The sequence below is a fragment of the Oncorhynchus kisutch genome, unplaced genomic scaffold (genome assembly GCF_002021735.2).
Source record: "Oncorhynchus kisutch isolate 150728-3 unplaced genomic scaffold, Okis_V2 Okis07a-Okis12b_hom, whole genome shotgun sequence".
Taxonomy (NCBI): Eukaryota; Metazoa; Chordata; class Actinopteri; order Salmoniformes; family Salmonidae; genus Oncorhynchus; species Oncorhynchus kisutch.
The window spans coordinates 1,099,295-1,118,996 of record NW_022261984.1 but is presented as its reverse complement, the minus strand read 5'-3'; the positions used below and the strand labels follow the sequence as shown (position 1 = coordinate 1,118,996).

The window sequence follows — 19,702 nt, the reverse complement described above, 5'->3', positions numbered from 1 at the left end:
CTCTTTTGTCTGGCTCCTTCTGGCCTCAAGGGAAAAATTTACTGGAAACTGATCTTGCTTTGGATAGGCAAGATCTCAAAGAGATGGTCTACGTACTGTAGGTGAGAGTGTGGAGACGGGTCATTTTGAAATGCTTGTAGTTTCTGCTAACACAAGCATTGGTCATAGGAGGGGTTTTCATACTACTTAATGGGACACATGTCATCCACAAATGAAAATCAAGTTTTCCAAAAAGCCCCTGGAAGCACCTGGATGATCATCAAGACTCTTGGAAGGATGTTCTATGGACATATGAGTCAAACTTTTTTGACAACATAGTCCCATTATGCCTGGGGAACACCAAACACTGCATACCACAGTAAGAACCTCATACCACCGGTCAAGCAAGGTGGTGGTAGTCTGATGGTTTGGGGATGCTTTGCTGCCTTAGGACCTGGAAGACTTGCCTGAATAGAAGGAACAATGAATTCTGCTCTGTATCAGATAATTTTACAGTAGAATGTCAGGCTATCCGTCTGTGAGCTAAAGCTGAAGAGCAGCTGGGTAATGCAGCAAGACAATGATCCAAAACACACAATCAGGTCTACATGAAATACCTAAAAAGCAACAAATAATTAGAAGTTTTGGAATGGCCTAGTCAAAGTCCAGACCTAATCCCAATTCAGATGTTGTGGCAGGACTTGAAACGAGCAGTTCATGCTTGAAATCCCACAAATGTTGCTGAGCAGTTCTGCATGGAAGTGTGGGCCAAAATTCCTCTAAAGCAACGAGAAAGACTGATCGACAACTACAGAAAGTGTTTGGTTGGAGTCATTGTAGCTAAAAGGTGGCACAAACAGTTATTAAGTATAAGGGGGCAATTACTTTTTCACATACTTTGTTTATGAAATAAAACAAATAAGTATGCAATTGTTGTGTTATTTGTTCACTCAGGTTCCCTTTATCTAATATTAGGTTTTGGTTGAAGATATGATAACGTTCAGTATCAAAAATATGCTAAAATAGAGACAATCAGAAAGGGAGCAAAAACTTTTCCCCGGCACTGCGCATACATACACAAAACATACATACAACGCACTACATACATACCTACATACATACCTACATACATACCTACATACATACATACATACAACATACATACAACATACATACATAAAATATACATACTTACATAAAATATACATACATACATACACACATACATACATACACAACTTTGTTTATGAAAATATGTAATTTTTGTGATATTTGTTCACTCAGGTTCCCTTTATCTAATATTAGGTTTTGGATGAAGATCTGATAACATTCAGCATAAAAAATGTGCAAAAGTTGAGAAAATTAGGACAAAAACTTTTTCACGGCACTTTAGAATGTTCCCAGGACTAACGGGAAACTGGGCATTCAAACATCAGAGGAACATTACAAAAATGTTCTCTCTCCCTATACTTGTTAGCTGGGTAAGCCCCTATTTACACCCTGAATTAACATGCAACATGTGATAGGAGCATGTGGTGCATGGCTCATGGCCACATTGGACCAAATCGGGGACATATTCATTAGCAAAATGTTTCACAACGGAAAACAAATAACACGCATTTCTTACTGGATAAATTCCGCTTGGTGTGTATACGACCCTGGTGTTGTCTCGAAACATAAAGGACGCATTATGATCTGAAGAAAAATATTTTAATATAAAATGTAGACACTTAAATGTGATCTAATTGTGATTCTACTTTCTTGGTCTGATAACAGTTGTTAATATAGTCACATTTGTACTGTAAACTGGGTCAACGTGTTTTTTTACACTACAACAACAGGACATGATAGGTGATATGTTGTGTTGAAATCATCTGGGAGGCATGTTGGCACAAGTTAGATGAGTTCCAGAAAACAGGTGAAATCAGATAGAAAATGATTGGGAGTGGAAAAGGAAAGAAGGGGAGATCTGGTTCTCAATATGACTAAAAGAGAGGGACTGAAAACGGACTATTTCTCATTTCAGTTGTGTCAAACTTCTACTAAACCAGTTGGCTATTTGACCAAGAAGGAGAGTAATGGAGTGCTGCATCAGATGACCTGGCCTCCACGATCAACCGACCTCAACCCGATTGAGAAGGTTTGGGATGAGTTGGACCGCAGAGTGAAGGAAAAGTTGCCAACAAGTGCTCAGCATATGTGGGAAATAATTCAAGACTGTTGTAAAAGCATTCCAGGTGAAGCTGGTTGAGAGAATGCCAAGAGTGTGCAAAGCTGTCATCAAGCCAAATGGTGGCTACTTTGAAGAATCTGAAATATAAAATATATTTTGATTTGCTTAACACTTTTTTGGTTTCTACGTGATTCCATGTGTTTTTTTGTAGCTTTGATATCATCACTATTATTCTACAATGTAGAAAATAGTAAACATAAAGAAAAACTGCAATGAGTAGGTGTGTCAACTATTGACTGTTACTGTAGGTTTGGGAGTGTCAGGTATTGGTATGGAACTCTTCTGAGGAATACAATCATTACACAGACATGGGAGTGTCAGGTCTAGGCATGAAACTCTGAGGAATACAATCATTACACAAACATGTCTTTCTGAGGAATTCTGCCTACGTGCATTGTTCCCACCTCTGGGGAGTAGAAGTGTTTTGATCACATCCTGTAGGTCTGGTGATCTGATTGGAAGTTAACTATTGGTCAACAACTCAAAGTTTGAATACCGTCAGAACAAATGGTTTTAAAAGGTTCTCATGTCTCTTTTTGATGCTGAGGTTTTCCATCTCTAAATGATCATTCATTTAAAAGTTTGCTTTTGCGTTGTATAATGGAATTCATTCATTTTACAATGTTATTAAATGCCTTTGATTTAACTTTCAGACCAATGTTTTGTATGTATGTATGTATGTATGTATGTATGTATGTATGTATGTATGTATGTATGTATGTATGTATGTATGTATGTATGTATGTATGTATGTATATATACATATATACATACATATATATGGAAAAGGAGAAATTCCTTATTTGCATAAGTATTCAGACCCTTTGCTATGAGACTCGAAATTGAGCTTGGGTGCATCCTGTTTCCATTGATAATCCTTGAGATTTCTACAACTTGACTGGAGTCCACCTGTGGTAAATTCGATTGATTGAACATGATTTGGAAAGACACACCTGTCTATATAAAGGTCCCACAGTTGACAGTGCATGTCAGAGCAAAAACCAAGCCATGAGGTCGAAGGAATTGTCCGTAGAGCTCTGAGACAGGATTGTGTCAAGGCACAGATCTGGGGAAGGGTACCAAAAAATATCTGTCGCATAGAAGGTCCCCAAGAACACATTGGCCTCATCATTCTTAAATGGAAGAAGTTTGGAACCACCTAGACTCTTCCTCGAGCAGGCCGCAAAGCCAAACTGAGCAATCGGGGGAGAAGGGCCTTGGTCAGGGAGGTTTAACCTACAGTGTTAAAAATATAAATACATGTCATTCCCTAACACTGAGTAAGTGTAACAGCATCAGCACTAACAAAGTGGTCATTTATGGCAGAATTTTAAACACCCATGGTGTTAGGGACCCAACACTTTTGCTGTGTACTGGGCCGAACTGAGCCAAGCTGTACTGAGATGGCCTGGTTACATTGTTGGAACCAGTTTGGTTCAGGTCAGGATGATAAAGGTCACTTAAAACAAGCAGGGAATGAGAGTATAACTTCATCATTTTTATACATTTATTTTTTTATTAATACATGAGGTAGACAGGGCTTCAACCAAAATGAGATGTGGCAAATATCACAAGAAGACTAGAGATAAAAATGATTAGCTTTGAATTGTAAATGAGAGTCACACCTATTGTTCTCTCATATTATTCTGACACTTGTTTACTGTTCATCAACATTTCAGTGTCACATCATTTAGCAGGAGAACTCATTTTCACCAGGAGTCCCTGTAGTCCATAGTTATATGGCACCAGAAATGAATCTGTAAAAAATACCCTGTATTTCTTAACATCCATTAACACGTACAAAGGTAATAATAACATCAACAAGTGTTCTTAGTCTGTGAGAGACACCATGTGGCGGTGTGTGTTGGTTTAACAGTTAACACTTCTGATACAGCGATAACATTCTGACTGAACCCACAGTGCAATTTCCCTTTATCTGATTGAATTAAGACATTAGTTTATTGAAGCCCCAAAAATGATCATGCTCAATAAAACATTTTATAGATTGAAGCATATTTACTAGCGCATGCCTCCAGAATCATTGGGTCATGTTCATCAGGGCACTCAATGGAAAACATTTTAAAAAGCTGCACAAAGTACAACAAAAATAAACCTAACTGGAAAAGTCCAGGTAGGTCCTCAGTTTTCTTCCAATTAGTGCCTAATGAACTGGACCCTGGTCTAGGACTTTGGATTATCTAAATGGCCACGCTGTTCTCCACCAAAGCGGGGTCCATGTAGGTGTATGGCACTGGTAGTCCAGAGTTCCTGGCCTTGACGGTCTCGCTGAAGACCTTCAGATCCGTCTGGAATTTCTGAATCATCCTGCAGGGTGGTATCTCGTTGAAGTGCTCCTCTGGGTACTGGCCAAGGGTCACCTGCATATGGAGAATAATTGAAGTTAGCAAAATATTGCTAGTTACTAAATCATTAACATTAAAAAGCACATGTTGTCATGATGTTGCCCTCTTTGGGTACAGCGAGCACCCCTCCCTCTGCACCAGCCCTTTTCTATGCACCATCCCCCTACCCCCCTGTCTTCTACACCCAGGCTGCTGTGGTCAGAGAGAGGTCGTAAATTCCTGGAGGAGATTATCTCGTCATGGCCACAGTATAGTGAGAGAGTAAAGTTTTCATAGAAGAGAACAAAGGAATTTCTTCCTCCTCACAGAACTTGAGGTCCGAACAACATTTATGTCCTGGAGATGGTATAAAAGATCGGCGAAGAATCCAGCTACGAACGGGTCCTTTTGGTACAATTTTGTGAAACTCATGGGAGACAATACCATAAAGGGCTATTACCATAAAGCTGTTTATATAATAACCTCAGATATGAGGTTTACATCTAATTGTTGTATAAGATGAATGAGTGAGGATGATACTGTTTGTAAAATTATGTAATGTGATTTTGGACTGTTTAATGAAGGAAACTCCACTTTCCTTTTGAATTTAACTAAATCAGAGGACCGCCCATGAGCACAGTTAGGACCTGGCGTCATGAGACAGCCTTTTTCTGCTCTCCCGAATAAAAGCCCCACCTTGAGAATTTCTCAACAGACCATGTTTCTCTCAATTACGAGAGGACAAAGGTTGCAGACCAGCTTACCTCGATAACGAGAGGGCCAAGGTTTGAGACCAGACTGCTGAATCTTTTAACCATCCCAAGTGGTTAAACTCTTAGACTATCGATACCGACAGAATAAGAACAAGTCTTTGATATTAATTACTAGTCTGCAGCTAGGAATTCGGTATCATTGAACGCGAAGACCGCCGACCGCCGAAACATCTATCCATAACAACATGAATGAATGTCACTCTGAACTATCCATTCTAACCATGACAGAGAGGGCGGACAGACTCTCCAACAGAAACAAACTTTTCAACAGAGACCCCGATGACACACTGAGCGTAAATATATATATTGATTGCAATTGTTCCTGAATGAGTGAGCGTTCATGTGCAAAGGATTAGCATTTCAATTGATATAATTATTAACTGTGTGTTGTCTTATCTCAGTCGACCCCCACTTTCCTTTTGTACACCAAGCTGCGATGCCGGTTTATCCCACTAGGGAAACTCCGTTATCATATCCTTGTAACTATCTTTGTTTGTTTATGCATTTCTGTGAATTACTTAGTTAGTAAATCAATTATTTAATTCAATTGAGGTATGGATGACTCATAGTGAAGACTGGGTTCGTGCAGATAACCAACAATTTACGATGTTTGGAATGAGACTAATGTGAGGTAAAGTAAATAGTTCATTAATTAAGAAGACTAATTGATCAGATATTAAAATATCTGAAAAGTTGTATGAGGAAAATTATAACTTTGTAATCTGAATATTTTCCTTGGTGCCCCGACTTCCTAGTTAATTACAGTTACATGATTAATCAGTTAAATCGCGTAATAATAATTACAGAGAGTTATTTGATAAATAAGTCTTCAGTCTAAAGATGCCATAGATACGACAACGTAAATAGGATATTTTGTAGCTAAATATAGTATTTTGGGCCTAGATGATATTGATAATAGTTCATGAAAGATGGCAGACTCACAAAGTCAGTGGATTGCTTGCTAAGGAGCCACATAGTGGACATGCCCTGTGCTGTTGTGCCGACATCTGGGAAGGTCTTCAGCATGGTGCTCTCAGTAGACTGCCCCTTAGTGGTGGGAGGTGGCTGTTTCAGGGAGATGGGGGTGTTGGGCATCCAGCCACCATAGTCATACTGTAACAAGAAGAAGAATGACTTATTATTACTGACATCCAATATGCTGCTATTCTAAAATGATGATATGATAGTGGCAAGGAGTTACAGCAAAACCTTGCAACATTTTTACAAATACGTATCTTCCTAAATGGTAGAGGAGGCAGAAAACGTCAGTAGTGCTTAGATTTAGATTTATAACACACCTGAAAAGAAGTATGGGCTACGCTACACCCACCTGTCCAGAGTTGACAGCAGAATGCTGGCCTGAGCAGGTGAAGATCACCACGGTGACGAACTTGACGACCTCTGGCACAGTAGAGAAAGACTGAGGGATTCCTGGACAGAAAGATAAGAACGGAGAGAGGTGTGTGATGAATGGAGTTATGCCAGTGGAGCTGGGTGGACTGTTACTATAGGACAGTCACGTCCATGGAAGTTGTGAGTTATGTCGGGGAAGTTATGGACCAGAAACCAAAAAACATATTGGCAAAAACAAGACATTTCACCATACGTCATTACAACACCCCCCCCTATTACCCTGTACATCGTCACCTGTGCATTCTTGGGCCAGGAAGCCATGGTCAAAGATATCCTTGATCCAGTTCTGTACTTCCTGGTCTTCCCGGACCTCTGAGTCACTCTTGTAATAGAAACTAATCACTTCCTCTACAAACCTATACGGAAGGCGACAACGGAAGAACGAAGGAAGAAGATATCATATCTATGTAGAGCTATGCTTTCACTGTAGATTCTGCCAGCTGATGATACTGTACTACCACCATGTAGGTTTGCTCTGTCGTAGCCTACCTGTGGATGATGTCCCACAGCTTGAGTCCATCATCCCTGTAGTAGTTGTTGGGGACTGACTCCAGACCTCGTGCAGTGATGTCTTCCGGCATACAGAGGGAGCTGTAGGTCAATGAGGCCACAGATCTCCTCAGGATCTCATTCATCGCCTCTCCGCCCGAAGCAGCAAACTGCAAGTCACTTAAAGTTACTTGATTACATAATTCTGTAACATTATAATGTACTTTAACTAAGCTGCAATATTACACTGGTTCTATGAGAGATAGTGAACCTACCAGCAAGTATGTTGACCAGGAGGGCCAAATGACAATACTTGGGGGTACTGTAGGTTCACTACAAGACATACAACCGCATGTATGCTGACTCTGACACAACTTCCATGGATGTGTGATTCCTAATATGGACACCACACACTTCTATGGAAACAGTCCACTCAGTAGCCTACCTGAGTGAAAACTCCTTCATCAGCTATTAGAAATGCCCGGGCCAAGAGGTTGATCTGGAGGGAGTAGCGGGTATGTGGAATCAGAAGCTAAAGCAGTAAACCAGGGTGGAGAAAAGGATGGATGGTCAACAATCTCAAGAGAGAAACAAACTGGCATTAGTAAGGACTGTCTGGAGGACCACATTAGAAAGAAATGTATTATACTTTCATGTGTCATTATCCTCTGTCATGGTCCAAACACACCAAGACAGTCGGGAAGAGGGCACAACAATGCCTATTCCCCCACAGGAGACCGAAGAGATTTGCCATGGGTCCTCAGATCATCAAAAAGTTCTACAGCTGCACCATTGAGAGCATCCTGACCAGTTGCATCACCGCCTGGTATGGCAACTACTCGGCATCCGACTGTAAGGCGCTACAGAGGGTAGTGTATATGGGCCAGTGCATCACTGGGGCTAAGCTTCCTGCCATCCAGGACCTCTATACTAGGCAGTGTCAGAGGAAGGCCCCAAAATTTGTCAAAGACTCGAGTCACCCAAGTCATAGACTGCTCTCTCTGCTACCGCACGGCAAGCGGTACTGGAGCGCCAAGTCTAGGTCCAAAAGGCTCATTAACAGCTTCTACCCACAAGCAATAAGATTGCTGAACAATCAATTAAATGGCCACTATTTATATTGACCTCACCCCTCACTTTACCACTGCCTAAATGTACACATTACCTCAATTACCTCGAGTAACCTGTATTCCCGCACATTGACTCGGTACCGGTACCACCTGTATATAGCCTCGTTATTGTTGTTTTATTGTGTAATTTTTTTGTACTTTAGTTGATTTAGTCAATATTTTCTAAACTCTATTTGCTTAAAACTGCATTGTTGATAAGTAAGCATTTCACGGTAGGGTCTACAGCTATTATATTCGGTGCATGTGATCCTTGGAGCACTATACTTTTCAACTGGACATGCTATGCTATATTATGTTATGCTATATTATATTATGCTATGCTATATTATGTTATGTTATGCTATGCTATATTCTGTTATGCTATGATATATTATCTTGTTGTATGCTATATGATGTTATGCTATTCAATGCTATGTTATGCTAAACTATATTATATTATGTTATGCTATGCTATATTATGTTATGCTATGTTATGCTATGATATGTTATGCTATACTATGTTATGCTATATTATGCTATGCTATGCTATATTATGTTATGCAATGCTATGTTATGCTCAGTGGAGGCTGCTGAGGGGAGGACGGCTCATAGTAAAGGCTGGAATGGAGTGAATGGAAGCCATGTGTTTGATAACATTCCACTCCAGCCATTACCACCAGCCCGTCCTCCCCAAATAGGGTGCTACCAACCTCCTGGGTTTATGCTATGTTATGCTATGCTGTACTGTGTTATGTACCTTGTAGAGGGGGTGCACCATGGGCATGTTGCGCAACAATGCTACAGCGAACACCTCAGCCAGGAGGTGAGTGCGCAGCAGGTGGACATTGAGCTGGTGCTCTTGAAAGTCAGCGCTCCTCACAAAGATCTTGGCCAGGAGCCAGTCATACTCAGAGTCAGTAGGAAGGAAGATTGGGTTGTCTTTTGCAGGCTTCTGCTTCAGCTGTGGAGAGAGAGAGTGTTAGGTACCTCATAGATGGCTACCAGCAACATAATCCCTGTTTAATGAAAAAATACAAATAATAACAATAGCGGATTCCTTTTTGGTGCTACATAGAACCCTTTTTTGAAGGTTCTATAAATAACCATGAACATAAGGTTATAAATTGAACATTTATGGTGCTATAAAGAACCCTTTCCTAAAGTTCTATAAATAACTATAAAAATGGTTCTACATAGCACCAAAAGGGTTCTGCTATCGTTACAACTCTTTTTGGTTTAGGGCTTGACATTCACTTTTTTAGCCACTTGTCTTTAGGACAAGTAGGAAACATTTTTACCAAAAGCTCAAGACACAAAAAAAAGGTCTGTAACACCATTTGTACATCATTGTATGATGCAAGGAACCACTTTACAAAATTAAATGCATTACTAGATTTTTTTAACCATAGAGAATCAGACAAACATGGAGGCTACACTCTGTCTATTGGCTTCTTCAATCAGTCTCAAAATACAACACTGCCCCTTTAAGGCTCTCCTGGAGGATGGTTGGACACCCTTGATAGTCTATAAAATGTTGCAACATTACAATTACAACCAAATAGCCTACTTGTTATGTCTTTATAATTAAGGGCTTCCCGTCATCCCTGGGATGATACAAAATATGTCTATGGTTCAAAAGAATGACAGATTCAAAATGCATACAACCACTGCACATGAAAAATGTAAAAATGCAATAGGCTGACGCAACAGATCAGACCGTTTAGCTTAAAACTGTTGATACATTTGTTTAAAAAAATGTTTTATTCATATTATAAGCTCAACAATGCGCACATGGCTTTAGGATAATGTTAGTGGCATTGTTGAATTCGAATTTATAATAGCAAGCTAGGACTGATGGTTTGGTTAGCTAAACTAGCAAGTATTTTTGGTTACCCAGGCAACTAGTGTCGCTATCTAGTAAACTTGCTAGCTATTTCAGTGGATGTTGAACTCTTTTATCCCTGCAAAGGAACACATTTCTAGCAGTAAATGTGCTAAATTATAGCCATGGTATAAAAGGGATAATCAACTCGGGGCTGTAATGGTTGTCATCTTCCTCTTCTGAGGAGGAGTAAGAAATATCGGACCAATATGCAGCGTGGTAAGTGTTCATCATATTTATTCCACTGAACACAGAAAACAAGCAAATAAAGGACCATACCAGGCCTAAACATAGAAACACAACACCTAGACATACAACATAGAATACCCACCCACATCACACCCTGACCAAACTAAAAATAGAAACATACAAAGCAATCTACGGTCAGGGCGTGACAGGGGCTCTATGCGTACTCTGGAAAATAATGTAACTCTGTGGAAGGTTAGTTAGAAGGTTAGAGCCTTGAGCAAACCACAACCCAAAATAATTATGATCTGCCCCCCACACACACATTTGAATTACCACAAAAGAGGAAAGAACCCTTTTCTGAACTCCAAAGAATCATTGAAGGACTCAAAGGTTTCACATAAAACCATCACCCTTCCCAAAGCACCCTTGATGAACCATATGTTCTAAGTGTGTAATGCATTAATTCAAAGCATTTGAAGACAATATCAAACATATTTTCTTTGGGCGCTGTCAGATACAGTGGAGGCTGGTGGAGGGAAACATGGGGAGGACAGGCTAGTTGTAATGTTTGGAACGTAAAAAAGGGAGCGGTAGTAATGAGCCTGTACTCTCCATTTCTATCTCCACCAGCCTCCATGGGTAAGTGGGCTCTCTAAAGGAGATTGAAACTTGATGGGTTTACAGACTCTCTCACTTGTAATGGTCTCCGTGACTGTAGTCTTCACTTCAAAGTTAGTTAGGGCAACCTTACCTGGATGGCGATGGGAACCAGCTTGTCATCAGGGGTTCTGTAGAGCAGAACCAGAGGAGCCGCCATGTACTGTTTTTTCGTATGGATCACGTTTGCCTTTAATCCATCCAGGTTCTTGTAGTCAAGCAGGAATATGTTGCCGCTCTGTTTGGGATTGGATGACATGGGAGAATAAATCCACAAGTTACAATGCAACAGGTTAGGATTATGGTCCACTTTCTTGATATTTTGGAATGGGACAGATATTGTAGCTCTGTGTTTTACTAGGATTATCCCCAAAAACATCCAATAAAGTTATTTTTGCGATTACTTTCTTGGATTTTAGGGTTACCATCCCCCCCACAAAAACATCAAAGAAAGGAATACAGGGATGTTTTTCATTTTTTCAGTGACCAGGTTTCATCCAACATTTTTGAAGTACATGTCAGATAGAAAATGTCACGACAGGCCTGAAGGAAACAGAATGTTTGTCTGTAAACCCTCAGCATGTCAACAAAACAAAATATGCTAGACAAGGTGGGATATTTTTGTGTCTGTAAAATGTTTTATGCGAGACATGGTGGTGGAATGGCACTTTTATGTGCAAAAATTGGATATAATAACCATCATATCTAAATAAACTTGGAGTCACATGACATGTTGTGTGGTCCTCTCACTACGACTCAGGAAAACATGCAGTTTATTAGATGAAATAAGTTATGATGAACTTCACAGGGTGGTGAAAGTGCACAGTGATGAACTTGATGCTCCTTTCCAATACATATCTAGGGTCATTTTCTGGTGACATGATGTCAGATGCTTGACTGCCATTGATAAATAAAAATTATATTTTTTGTCGATATAATAATGTCATCATGTAGTCATATACCTGCACTGTATCTGCCAACTGTTGGCTAGAGTGCACGAGCCAAGACCAGAGTGGGCACATTCGCTATATAACGGAAAAATTATTGTGACAAAGCCATCAGAGTTGAAAATGCGATGGAAATGCCATTTACATGTTTAAATGTTTTATGTTTTGGTACATGGGAATTTAATCACAAAGGTTAAATTTATGTTTGGGTACATGAGAACCACAAAGGTTATTTTTATGTTTGGGTACATGGGAACCATAAAGGTTATTTTTATGTTTGGGTACATGGGAATTTAACCACAAAGGTTATTTTTATGTGCACTACATCATCACACAGACTTATATCCGCAACAGGTCAATTTGATGGAAACATCTATCGTGGGGAAATGTGCATATTGTTTTTATGTGGAATTGAGAATATTTGCATGAAAATCTATCGCCAATTGGATGGAAACCTAGCTATTGAGAAACATACTGGATGGACCTCCACAAATGTAATCTGTAGGTCCAAAAAGGAATCTGGTACATGGTTCTGATGGTCCAAGAAAGTGGACATCTAGACATCCAACAAAGGGATCTCTATTGACTTCCATTGATAATTGTGAATATCTAAGATATTCACCTTAGTCCAAGAGGACTGCCCCTAGTCCAGCGCCACCCTTGGTAGAAGTGGTACTGCAAATAATTTAGCCAACTTTTAACAAAGAGTCCCATTTTGACATACTATACAGTACCTGCAATTCCTTTAGGAGGCTGGACGATCCACGAAGAGAGGGCTTGACCATGTCTCCTGTGACGGGGAATTTTGCCGGCAACTCCGAGCAGCGACGGATCAAAATGGGGTTGCAGCCGTTCAGATACTGGTACCCGAAAAACTCATCTTCCTTCCAGTGCTCCTGTGCGTAGTCTGGAAGGAGGAAATTCTGGGTCGTATTAATTAGTGCACACCATAGCAAAACCTTTTGCAACAGAAAATAAAATCAATAGTTTCTTATTGGACAGGTATTCCCTCCCTGTTTCAGTCTGTTTTCTTCCAGATTATGCCTAGTAAACCAGGGTCGTTTTCAGTACGTAGAATACCAGTCAAAAGTTTGAAGCTGGTTAAGAGAATGCCAAGAGTGTGCAAAGCTGTCATCAAGCCAAAGGGTTGCTACTTTGAAGAATCTCAAATATAAAATATTTGTTTAACACTTTTTTGGTTACTACATGATTCCATATGTGTTATTTCATAGTTTTAATGTCTTCACTATTATTCTAAAATATAGAAAATAGTGAAAATGAAGATAAAAAACTTGAATGGGTAGGTGTGTCCAATCTTTTGACTGGTACTGTATGTAATATATTTGAAAAAATCAAGTAGTATTACTGCCCCCTTTCTCTTTGTTTCAAAACGTTTACCACTTAATAAACAGGCCCCTGGAGTTAATATTGCAAAAGCACCTATGAAATGCACTCACCTGAGATGACAGTTCTATTGAGGCAGACATTGCTGATTTCATCAATGTTTTTCCAGCTCTTCTTGCTGTCAGAATACCCCATTAGTTTCAGCTCAGTGATCCTACAGAATGGGAGACAAGGAACTATGTCAAGCTGAGCCAATAGAGTTTCGCAGAGCAAATGTACAACTCAACAATATAAATGAATGGAATACTTTAGAAGAGTATTAATGATCTTCTGCAGGAAGTACTATTTGAACTGTCCTTAGAGGATGAATTATGCCCGACGTACACAGCGCAATTAGCTACGCAAAAATGGCTGCCCTGCATAGTCGTAAAAATATGCAAGTGTATGCAACCCAAAATGTTAAACTCACCACGTACTGGACAAAGGAAAAAAGCTCAAATCCGCACTGAACTATTCTTAAGTTTGAATGTAATTATCAGCAGGAGAGGGCAGAGCAATCAGACCCATTTGGGCGACATACTTCATCAGCTTTTGGAGAAAAATTCACATTCACACATTCACACATAGTTATAAATGATGAAACATTGTCGTATCTTTTTTCACAATCATAATTTACATTCATTATTCACATACATTATTCTACTATTTTTCACAACTTCTAGTGCCTAAAAATACATTAAAATGTAAAGAATATTTTAATGAATGAGGGTTTTGGGGGTTTTTCCCCTCTAGTGCATGCCTTTTGAACCCGGCACCCAACAACTTTTTGTTACTACAGACTTTCGAGTTGAGCACGCCAATTCCTCATTCTGTAACTTACCACATAACCAAATAGGGAAGCCATTATGAGTAGCACATTACATTCTCGTGTTGTGTACTCTAGTCGGGTATACATTTGGCTTAGGTGAGGAACTCACCCGGTGGCGGCGGTGAAGAGGAACTGGGTGGCCTTGGTGAACGAGAATTGGATCTCGCTGGGAAGATCCAGAGGGTTGTCTGCCTTCATGCTGCCGGGGAAACCCTCCTTGTAGGTATCCCAGCTGAGTAGGAGGAGGAGCAGGAGGAGCAGGAGAAAGAGGAGGAGCAGGAAATATATGGAGGTTGGTCAGATATAATGGACAGACTGGGCAGCTAGGACGAAAGACCACAGCACCTACCAGTACAGCTCAGTTCTCGTCTTCATCTCCAGTTCCCTGCTGTACCTGGCAAGATGATTAGTTTCATCACAGAGCCTTTTAGCTGAAAAAAAAAAAATCTAGTTAATCACACATATTATTGCACTAATCCTTCAAAACCAGTGTTGCATGTATTACTGTATGTACGGTGGCCCTAAGAGGAAAAGTAGCTTTTAAAACTTAGTGACATCATACACACACAAAGAAAATGCCCCCCCCCCACCCACAATGGCTGCAAGTATCCACTTTTTCCCCAAGCATTACTCATTCTAACATTTTTGCATGTGATGTTGTTTCATAACGTCACACCGTGCTGACCTGTGCCCTCTCTGAACAGGTGCACTTCCTTGTCCATAATCCAACAGTAGACAGGGAACTGGCATGTGCCTCTCTCTGGTGTCGTCACAACAACCTTGGATGGGAACCAGGCATCCAGGGGGAAGAGTGGGAGGGGCTGTTTGTCCAGCTCTATCAGCACCAGCTTGCCAAGTGAAAAGGGGCACACCACGTCGAATTCACGAGACCCCTGCAGAGAGAGCAGGGGAGAGAGAGAGATGGAGGAAGTGAGAGATAGATGGAGGGAATGAGAGAATGAGATGGAGGGAGGGAGGGAGTGAGTGAGTGAGAGAGAGAGAAAGGGAAGGGCAGAGAGAGAAGATGAGAGCGGAATCTGGACTGTGTGAGAAAGCAAGTAACAAAGGCAAATATAACTAATCCTGGACTACCAGTATTATTACTTAAGGGTCCAACATACAGGCAACAAAGTCTTCATGTCATATACACTATATGTGTATGAACATATTGGGTGCGTTTGGGTGTGTTTTGAGTACAGTCTTTGAAAAATGCAAATGGTAAGTTTATTGAAGCTAGAATCATTTGTTGCTACATCCATTTTTTGGACTTATAAATTATATATACTCATAGATTCTTGAATGTAATTTATAATTGCTTAGTTCAACTGTCGTACCCAATCAGAACCCAATGATTGTAAGCAATGTAAATGTGAACAAACACTAAGCTATAGCCACAAAACATGGTTAAAAGTACACATTCTTCCATGAGTTTGAGAATGGTGACATTTCTACAAGCCCATCCCTTAGCTTTTTACCAAAACAGAGGCGGGGTGCCTCTTTGTTATTGTTTCAATTAAGGATTCTAGATTTAAAGAGAAATATCTCTTAGTACTGATAGGAGCACTGACTTACTGTGTCTTGATAGAAGATTCCCTTCAAGCTAGTGAGCCACGTGCGCTTACTCTCTCCTTTTTCGCCAATCAGCTTGATGAAGATGTTGTTCATCGTGGTGCCAGTTGCGATGTTGTGTGTGTGCACAGTTACCTTGTATTTTGGCATTTTGACTCTGAAAAACACTATGATAGGCTTATCTGCACACACTGAGACTGCACAGCAAACAACAGTTCATTCAATGTAGGCAGTGCAAATATTTCTGCAAATATTAAGACTTGCATGATATCGATTGATCCATTTTAATAACAAAAACTGTTTTGAGGGTATTCTTGCTTGAATAACAAACTTGCAAAGCCACAATTATTGCATACACACAGCACTCCATAGACAGGAGTAATATGCTTATTCAATGTGCATATTATCCAAAATACCCATTGCATTGTGTGCATTGCATTCATGGCTCAGTACACTGATCTCTGGTTAAATAATAGCCTCCTCATTCTACACATAGTAGAGTAAAACAAAACATGAAATCACGCTGCACATCAAGTTGAACTGTATTTTCTGCACACATCTGTGCTCTTTTGCTTGATGAAAATGTCTTTCATATTATCAAAAATAAAACATTCAGAGTTCCCTTACCTGATTGGTTGATAGTTTGTAGTACCCTGTTAACTGTGCTTTAACATGCATGTAATGATCACCTTCCATACTGCTTGTTTTATACCTGGCTGGAGTAGTGTGCAGAACCCTGAGTACATATTGGGTGTTACTTCCCTCCATTGACTTTGCTCATCCTGCATGATAAATTCTGCCACTGTTGATAGCGAAGCGTTAACCAATCACCTATTGTAAATACACAGCAGAAGTGTTGAATCTGCTTGTAAAGGTTGAGCCATGGTTGAAAGGGTGTTGTAATGCCACTTTCCCAGTTCTGAGGGCATGCAGTTAAATGTTTGCTCAGCACTGCAATGCAAGTTACATGTGGAAAATTGAATTGTTGTCACAGACTCTGTTTAGGTGGTCTGCAAGATATCCAAACAGGATTTCACAAGTCTTTCACAAGCCACCGGGGTCTGACAATATGGATGGAAAATTACTGAGGATAATAGCGGACGATGTTGCCACTCCTATTTGCCACATCTTCAAACTACTTGAAAGTGTGTGCCCTCAAACCTGCTACCCAAGAATACTAAATCCCCCTTTATTAGCTCAAATAACCGACCAATCAGCCTGCTACCAACCCTTAGTAAACTTCTGTAAAAAATGGTATTTTACCAGATACGATGCTATGTCACAATAAACAAATTGACAACAGACTTCCTGCATGCATATAGAGAACACTCAACAAGCACAGCACTTACATAAATAACTGATGATTGGCTGAGAGACATTTATAATAAAATGATTGTGCGGGCTGAAAAAACTGATGTTATGGCTTTACACCCCTTCTATAATGTGGATAAAGAGTTACTTGTCTACCAGAACACAGAGGGTGTTCTTTAATGGAAGCCTATCAAATATATTCCAGTTAAAAACAGGAATTTCCCAGGGTAGCTGTTTAAGCCCCTTGCTTTTTTCAATCTTTACTTACAACATGCCACTGGCTTTGAGTAAGGCCACTGTGTCTATGTATGTGGATGGCTCAACACTATACATGTCTATTCTGGTTAGAGCCAGTTTGTGTTGTTCTGTGAAGGGAGTAGTACACAGTGTTGTATGAGATCTTCAGTTTCTTGGAAATTTCTCACATGGAATAGCCTTCATTTCTCAGAACAAGAATAGAAGAAAGGTCTTTGTTTCTCGCCATTTTGAGCCTGTAATCGAACCACAAATGCTGATGCTCCAGATACACAACTAGTCTAAAGGCCAGTTTTATTGTTTTTTTAATCAGAACAACAGTTGTCAGTGCTGACATAATTCCATCTCTGCGTACTTAGAGAACATGCAGTTGTCTAGTTTCTGCAATGTGCATCTGATACTGGCCCTGATCTAGGTATCATCTGATACAGGCCCTGATGTAGGTATCATCTGATACAGGCCCTGATCTAGGTATCATCTGATACAGGCCCTGATGTAGGCATCATCTGATGCTGGCCCTGATCTAGGTATAATCTGATACAGGTCCTTATGTAGGTATCATCTGATACAGGCCCTGATGTAGGCATAATCTGATACAGGCCCTGATGTAGGCATCATCTGATACAGGCCCTGATGTAGGCATCATCTGATACAGGCCCTGATGTAGGTATCGTCTGATACAGGCCCTGATGTAGGTATCATCTGATACAGGCCCTGATGTAGGCATCATCTGATACAGACCCTGATGTAGGTATCATCTGAAACAGGCCCTGATGTAGGCATCATCTGATACAGGCCCTGATGTAGGCATCATCTGATACAGGCCCTGATGTAGGTTTCGTCTGATACAGGTCCTTATGTAGGCATCATCTGATACAGGCCCTGATGTAGGCATCATCTGATACAGGCCCTGATGTAGGTATCGTCTGATACAGGTCCTTATGTAGGTATCGTCTGATACAGGTCCTTATGCAGGTATCATCTGATAATGGGCATTATCTAGGTATCATCTAAAAAAGGTTCTTATCTAGGTATCATCTGATACAGGCCCTGATGTAGGTATCATCTGATACGGGCCCCGATCTAGGTATCATCTATGCATAGTCACTTCACCCCCACCTACATGTACAAATTACCTCAACTAACCTGTACCCCCGAACACTGACTCGGTACCAGTGCCCCCTGTAGATAGCCTCGTTATTGTTATTCTTATTGTGTTACTTTTATTATTACTTTTTATTTCAGTCTACTTGGTAAATATTTTCTTATCTCTTCTTGAACTGCACTGTTGGTTAAGGGCTTGTAAGTGAGCATTTCACGGTAAAGTCTACACTTGTTGTATTCAGTGCATGTGACAAATAAAGTTTGATTTGATCTGATACAGGTTCTTATCTAGGTATCATCTGATACAGGTTCTTATCTAGGTATCATCTGATACAGGTTTTTATCTAGGTATCATCTGATACAGGTTCTTATCTAGGTATCATCTGATAATGGGCATTATCCAGGTATCATCTAAAAAAGGTTCTTATCTAGGTATCATCTGATACAGGCCCTGATGTAGGTATCATCTGATACGGGCCCCGATCTAGGTATCATCTATGCATAGTCACTTCACCCCCACCTACATGTACAAATTACCTCAACTAACCTGTACCCCCGAACACTGACTCGGTACCAGTGCCCCTTGTAGATAGCCTCGTTATTGTTATTCTTATTGTGTTACTTTTATTATTACTTTTTATTTCAGTCTACTTGGTAAATATTTTCTTATCTCTTCTTGAACTGCACTGTTGGTATCTACACTTGTTGTATTCAGTGCATGTGACAAATAAAGTTTGATTTGATCTGATACAGGTTCTTATCTAGGTATCATCTGATACAGGTTTTTATCTAGGTATCATCTGATACAGGTTCTTATCTAGGTATCATCTGATACAGGTTCTTATCTAGGTATCATCTGATACATGCCCTGATGTAGGTAAGTAGGTAAGGGTGAAACTTGTTTCTTCAACATAATAAAGAGCAACACAGTGTTGAAAATATGCTGTAATACCACATCTATGGCATCACATGGTATCCAAGATGGCGTAGCAGTCAGATTTATTTTGTCCTCGTCTTATATATATTTTTATATATTTTTTCTTCTCATATATTTATTTTTATTTTTCTTAACCTCAACTTCAACATACTCTCCTGCAATCCGCCTCACCCAATGTGGTATGGATCTGATATTTTCTTTACTTTTGAACTGGAAACCCCAGAAGAAGCTAGCCAGCTAACTAGCTACTAGCTAGTAATCAGCTAGCCAATGCTAGCGGTCATCAGCTATCTTTAGCCCG

The 19,702-nt window shown here is 40.1% G+C and overlaps 1 protein-coding gene across 1 annotated transcript; it reads right to left on the bottom strand.

Moving 5' to 3' along the window:
* Positions 1–4,395: 4,395 nt before the first annotated feature.
* Positions 4,396–15,890, bottom strand: LOC116352906 (hydroperoxide isomerase ALOXE3-like). Its single transcript, XM_031814566.1, has 14 exons — positions 15,798–15,890; positions 14,911–15,118; positions 14,575–14,656; positions 14,335–14,457; positions 13,471–13,571; positions 12,748–12,920; positions 11,161–11,304; positions 9,096–9,299; positions 7,675–7,761; positions 7,230–7,399; positions 6,975–7,096; positions 6,658–6,758; positions 6,270–6,440; positions 4,396–4,590 (listed from the first exon to the last, which is right to left on the bottom strand). The coding sequence occupies exons 1-14, from the start codon at positions 15,888–15,890 to the stop codon at positions 4,411–4,413; spliced, it is 1,959 nt and encodes a 652-aa protein (XP_031670426.1). The 3' UTR covers positions 4,396–4,410.
* Between the last annotated feature and the right edge of the window lie 3,812 nt (positions 15,891–19,702).

Excerpts from the sequence above, each read along its gene's own strand:
- LOC116352906 (XM_031814566.1), bottom strand. The coding sequence starts at position 15,890 with ATGAACAACATCTTCATCAAGCTGATTGGCGAAAAAGGAGAGAGTAAG. Across the intron at positions 15,119-15,797 it reads GAATCTTCTATCAAGACACA|GGGTCTCGTGAATTCGACGT; the intron begins GTAAGTCAGTGC and ends CTCTCTCTGCAG. Across the intron at positions 7,762-9,095 it reads TGGTGCACCCCCTCTACAAG|CTTCTGATTCCACATACCCG; the intron begins GTACATAACACA and ends TTACTGCTTTAG.